The sequence below is a fragment of the Athene cunicularia genome (genome assembly GCF_003259725.1).
Source record: "Athene cunicularia isolate RWA chromosome 14 unlocalized genomic scaffold, athCun1 chr14_part1, whole genome shotgun sequence".
NCBI classification, from domain to species: Eukaryota; Metazoa; Chordata; class Aves; order Strigiformes; family Strigidae; genus Athene; species Athene cunicularia.
In genome coordinates this window covers 15910024-15916341 of record NW_020799118.1, presented here as the reverse complement: position 1 = coordinate 15916341, position 6318 = coordinate 15910024, and the positions used below count along the sequence as shown (strand labels likewise).

Here is a 6318-nt window from a genome sequence, read left to right as displayed (position 1 = left end):
GGAAACTGGAGATGCTTTTCCAGAGACAGTGCAGACCCAACTGGTGAGACTGGATTTTGCTCAGTGCATCTCTTACCTGTGTTCTTGCAGCTTTGCCCTGTCTATATAACACATGAGATGAGAACAAAGCCATAGGGCTAAACCTACAAGTAACACCAGTATTCACTATCGTTCCATCGAAGCAGAGAGCACTGGAGAACAAGCTATTAACCATAGGGTATCCCAAGATTAATATTTTTTTAAGTATCTCCTTCCTGGGAGTATTCCTTGTGAGTAGTCCAAAGAATTATGTTTCCTTTTAAAAGAACTCCTTTAATTTATATTCTGAGGCATGTGTTCAAAAGATTTAATTTACCTTGAGCTATGAAATTAAGATTAGCCAAAATTTCAGACTGGTTGTTTATATGACTGTGAAGTTCCACCACAGAGTTACTGTTTTAGCAGAGCAGTGATGTCTTCAGGTACAGAGATACTGGCAAAGGTCACGATTTTTCCTAAGCCTTTATTTTAGGCTATAAAGGATCCATATGCTTTGAACCCCCACAAAGGAGATTTGAAGTAATTGTAACAATTCTGTGTAAAAGCCAGAATTCACCCTTTTCCTGTGACATCTCAACGCATCTTGCAGGGTATTTGTCTCAGAGATGCTGAACACAGCAATTGCAATCATAACCCAGAAAGCAGATGCCTTGTGAGCAGTGCTTCCATTTTATTTTCCAGACCTTGTGCTCGCCTTGGATCTCTACCCCATTCATTGTTATCCACATACAATCTTGCATCACGTGTATCTAATTTCCAAGTGACACTGCGAGCCTTTATTGAAATATGTTTATTATGTCCTCTCTTGTGTTCCAGGGAGTGCTTGGTGTTCAGCACTAGATCATCACTGGTAGCATACAACTGGTTACCTCTTCATTCTGTCCAACAACTATCTGAGATGGTGCTTTCCATTTCAAGCATTGCAGCTGGGATAAGCTATACAAAAAGAATAAAAAGAGAAGTACCTATCCCAGGACAGCTAGGATGCTACAGATTAAGCTGCTTTCATTACAGTCACTAAACATACTTTGGTTTTTCAGATCAAATACCAAAAAGAATCTGTTGAAGACGCCTGAGTCCCTTGAGTACGTACATGCTCCTCTTACTACCCAGAATACAAGCTCTAAAAGGCTGCCAGTGAAATCCAGGCCCTTGTAGCCTCTTGAGAATATTTTTTCTGTAAAGCTACAAAACCGTGAGCAAATAGCCTTGTATAACTCAGAGGTAGACGTGCAGAGGAGGTTCCTGATCAAGTCTTGGGTAGTTAGGAAGAATTAGTCTTGTGTTGGAAAGCTTGTTTCTCAGTCTGTTTTGCCTAGGAGCTGAAGCACCCGTGGTGTGTCCTTCCCATCTCCCAGCACAACAGCAGCTGTGTTATGGACAGTTGCAGTTTGGAGCACGAGCAAGCAATGGGAGATTTAGGTAGGCTACTTAGGCAGTTCGTTGTTTGGATTTGGGGGCTGCAGTTGATCGCTCTTGGTCTGGCTTGCAGGAGAGGGCCATGTGGTCTTCTGATGAAGATGGCTGAAAATGAGAAATATGTTTTATATAGTTTGGGAGAAGGACATGAAGACAACACATTATTTAGGGAAAAAAAAAGGAGGCCATGGATTGTACTGGCCATCTGTTTTGTCTGAAAATGCTTTTGATAACCTTGAAATCATGGTTTGCAAATGACTGCTTTACCTAACTAAAAAATGGTCCTGGCAGATCCTAATGTTGAGTTAAGGTGATCAACCAAGACAGTAGTAGTCTCAAAGTGCCCTTTCAGCAGATATCTTGAGGATACAGCTTCGTTAAATGTAAGCAATTTAAGAGTTTTTATGGAAGTTCTTAAGATACTGAAGGCCCAAACAAAGCCGTGTTGTCCTGCTCTCCTTGACTGGGACTTCACAGCTTCTTGATACCACAACATAAAAGATTAACCCATTCAGTGATGCTTTTGGCCTTACTCAGAACTCACAGTGGTCTATAAAAATGCCAGCTAGACAAGCCATGGAACCGTAAATTCCCATCTGGCCTGGAGGAAAAAGAACATTTTAGAAATCAAAAGAGAGATCCAGGAATTCACAGAGATCCAGTACTTCACGGTGCAGGGCGGGAAGTCTCTTGCTGTCTAGGAAGGGACCTATTTCTCTGGCATGGCCATCTGGAGGCCTCTACTAGATTATCTGGTTAAAAGTTGTCAAGCAAAAATTTTGATTCAAAACCCCAACAAAACAGACAGGAGTTTTTAATATGTGTATTGTCAAAATTACAGACCACAGCAGTTTTGACACCTACTCCTTGTAATTTGGAATTCCTTCAGCAGGCAGGCACTGGTCTCTGTCACATGGCAAAGCTGCAGATGTAAGCACACAGCCAAGTATAAGTGAAGGGTTAGAAAACATGCCTCAATGCAAGTAGCACTGTTACATTATGATAATGCACATTTAAATGATGCAGGGACTCTGAAAATGCTGACATGCTTATATATCAGAGGTGCTCCTTAAAGGCTACAATTATTTTCCTTGTGTCTTGTGCTTTGAGACAAAGACAATGCTGGACCATGGCCATGTTTAGTTGGTGGAGCATCAAAGAGTAAAGACTGGCCACCCATTTGGGGCTGTATGCTCACTTGATCTTGACACAGTGACATCAGAAACTCTTCTTTTACATGGAAGGAGACAAGCAGGGCCAAATAACTGTGGCCAAGAAATGTTTATGGCTCATGGATAAAGCTCAGAGTCCCAGATTGAGAAAGTTAATTCAGACTCCCGTGGAGGGAGTCTAAGCTGATTTGGATGCCAAGGAAACAGGGAGATTACTATTCCCCTCTTCTCAGCATTGCTGTAGTCATACCTGGATGGCATAATGAAGATTTGGATCCCTGGTTCAAAGCTATTGAGAAACTGGACATGGTCCAGCAAAGGGAGGCCTAGGGCTCTTAACCTGCAAGGAGATGCTGGGGAGGGCTGGGGAGCTGGGCTTGTTTAGCCTGGCAAAGAGGAGGCTGAGAGGCAACCTTGCAGCACCCACAACTACTTCAAGGGCAATTAGAGAGGTGTTGGAGCCAAGCTCTCCTTGGCAGTAGCAGACAACATAACTGGGGGCAGTGGCCACATACTGAACCTGGGGGAGATCAGACTAGATGCTGGGAAAGTCAGCATCATCACAGAGCATAATGCAGCATGGGAACACATTACCAGGAAGGCTGTGGATCTCCATCCTGGGAGGCTGCAAGCACAGCAGATCTGATCAAGTGTGATGGTCCCACCTGGAGCAGAAGATTTGACTCCTGACCTCCAGCAGGCCCTTTCAATCAGAATTTCTACAATTCTGTGAAACCATCCGCCTGCCTGTTAGGTTTTTTTCCCTTGGATAAACGCCTTTCCTCTGGCCCTGGGCACAAGTCACACCCTTGGACTCCTTACACTTCGAGTCTGCATTTCAGATCCAAAGATGAGTCACATGGATACGCAGAGGGCAATTACCTCTCGATTAGCGTGAGAGAATCAGTATGGAAAGCTTAACTGGTATGGCAAAAAAATATGGAAGGTGGTGGAAACTGTAAATTACACTAACAGATATCCTTGAGACTTGTTTGGATTCAGGTTTCTCCAGTTAATTTAGTGCTTACCATCCTTGTTGGAGAGGATTGGCGCTAACAGTTCTTTAGCTTCTGATAGCAAAAGGTCAACAACATCTGAAGATGGAAGAGATGAATCTGAGACTGCGTCTGTTTTATCCTCTTCTGTTTCACTGTTGATTCTTACAAATATGGAAAGTGCCATCAATACTTCTATCATAAGAATGGTCGTTGAAAATCTCGGCCAGGCTCTTGTGAGGGATATGCTATGTAAATTCTGTATATTCAGGGGGAATTGTGTCTCGATCACTCAGCAGCACAGGAGACTCTCTTTTAGACATGCATTGTTGCGTTACAGGCAGATATCAAAGTATTTTTTAGAATTTCTCAGAAATATTTTTCTTCATTATACTACAAGTAACCATCTTGAAAGCTTAAAAATTGTTTCCAATCATTCATAAAAACTGTTTTTTTTTAAGGGGGATGGTCATTATCAATGGGACAGTGACCTTTCAGCGATTTAGTCAATTAAAAGCACACATAGAGCTGTGATACATTTTTTTCGATAGGTTCAGGTTGAAGGGAAATCTGGAAGCCTGAACTCTATTTCTGCAGCCATTCATGCAGTTGAGAGTCATGCTAGCTCCTTGCTTACACCCTGTCAGGTACTGTAACTGCTAATAAAAAAGGATATGGTCTTAAAGCAAAAAACTGGCTTATGTTAGGCAAAGCAGGTGTGTCAAAACTCCGCTTCTTTGAAACGACCTGCTTAGGGTCTCTGCTAACAAGAATAACTTAACCAGTGGAGAGTTTCACCTACTCACTCCACAAAAAAGTCTGAATGGAGGGCAACCCCACCAAGTCCCAATCCACTAGCAGACTCCAGATCATCTTTCCCCAATGGTTTCACTTCCAAAGTGACAGTATGTTTAGAAACTCTGGGTAGATTGCATGTGAATCACCTTCCTCTGAGAAAGGTCAGAAATGGACATGTCATGTTCCTGTTCAAGATTCTCAGAAGCCATCTCCTACCTTTTCTCATCAGGTAAATGACTGGGTGTGCTCAGGACCTTGTGGACGTTCTGCCATGCAACAACAACAACAAAAAAATAGTTTCAAACTTGTAGGAATGAATAATTCCCGAGAACAAACCCCATGGGTTTTTCCTGATGATCAGATTTATTATGACAGTAATCAGCTTCTGCTTATTCATTGCCCTTGAAGCGAATATCTCAAGGCCTTTTGCAGTTCAAGCAACATTCACAGCCTATGCAAATATACAGCCACATCTAAATTACGCATTTTAATACCACCACTAAAATATTTGAAATGCAACATAAAAATACTCTTCCAAAGAACAATTTTTCAGGCTACGTTTCAGCGAGCCTTGATCATCACTACTAGCAATTCCTGGTTTCTGGATTGTACCTGCAAGCGTAAGTTCTCATTTCCATGAACAGTTTGTGAATTCTCAAACACTACTGAGGGATGCATAAAAAAGGAAGACAGTGGTCAAAATCCTGTCATGTTTGACTCTGGGGCCAAGTCAAATCCATTTCCACAGTCCAGCTCCAAACCACAAAGGCACCAGCACATAGTGCTGCAGGCCTGGAGGCATTATAATTCTTCCTCCTCTGAAGCAGAGGACGTAGCATCTATGGCTTCCTTGTGCTCCACTAGTGATTTCAGGAGCTGGAGGAGATATACTGAATACTAGTGTTCTTATGCTGGCCAGTTTACTAATTACACAAGCTTGTACTCCCGATACAGGTAGTGAAGTGGAAAAGCAGTCAATTAAAAGACTAAGACTGTGTGCAATTTTTCAGGAAATTTGGTGGAAAAAAAACCCTGGAAGACCAAAACCACTCTTTGAGTTCACATTTGTTGTGCAGAGTAGCAACTGTTCAGTTATACGAAGTTATACAAAGGGCAAGTTAAAACACATGATTTCGACCATCATGTCCAACAGAGTTCCTGGAACAGCCTCAGCCAGAGCATCACGGGGGGAGCAGTGAGTCAGGGATAGCAGAGCCACCAGGCAAAACCTGCACCGCCGTGTTTACACGGCTCCTCACTGTATGGTTGTACATGAGTTCATTCTCTAGTTTCTCCTAACCAACAGACAGTGCCTTTTTAGGATGAGACAGATAAAAAACCAACAAACTCTTGCTTAAGGAGCAGGAAGTTACTTGGACTTGCAAAATCACCCTTAAGGTAAGAGGCCACAGTGATGTCACCAGCACCAGGGGCGGTTCAGCACTTCACCTGCACAAACAGGAGCAGTTTCCTATTGCAGATCTCCAGGCGCTTCCGTGAGACTTCTGATTTTCGTAACTGGCCATCAGCCAGGGACAACTGTCTTTTCAGTTCCAGGATGTCCTCCTGAGATGGGGTCAGAGGAAAGAAGAGATGATGCTCCAGCCTTGGCTTTTGGAAACACCAATTTGTGACATTTGCTACAAGCAGAAAACCACTGTCCTTTTGGAATGGATGGTGGAAATTATACAGATTATATATTATTTTATACAGATTTATATTTCATTATATTATATTACATTACATATTATATTATACTATATTATATCATATTAGTATATTTACTATATTATTTATATAACATATTATATTATATTATATTATATTATATTATATTATATTATATTATATTATATTATATTATATTATATCTGATTATATATTATAATATCATA

General features: G+C 41.6%; 1 protein-coding gene across 3 annotated transcripts in view; it reads right to left on the bottom strand.

Annotated features, from left to right (window-relative positions):
• Window positions 1-685: 685 nt before the first annotated feature.
• The window catches only part of LOC113485679 (syntaxin-binding protein 4-like), a 49746-nt gene continuing 44113 nt past the window's right edge, over window positions 686-6318 (bottom strand). For 2 of the 3 annotated variants that reach the window (XM_026859035.1, XM_026859037.1), the window contains 5 exons: window positions 5873-5989; window positions 4640-4689; window positions 3659-3789; window positions 2323-2380; window positions 686-1563 (listed from right to left, as the gene is read on the bottom strand). In XM_026859035.1, the coding sequence (XP_026714836.1) occupies window positions 1467-1563; window positions 2323-2380; window positions 3659-3789; window positions 4640-4689; window positions 5873-5989 (453 nt within the window). In that variant the 3' untranslated portion in view covers window positions 686-1466. Of the gene's footprint in view, window positions 1564-2322; window positions 2381-3658; window positions 3790-4639; window positions 4690-5872; window positions 5990-6318 lie in introns of those variants that run through there. The other variant, XR_003399471.1, reaches the window with a different exon arrangement.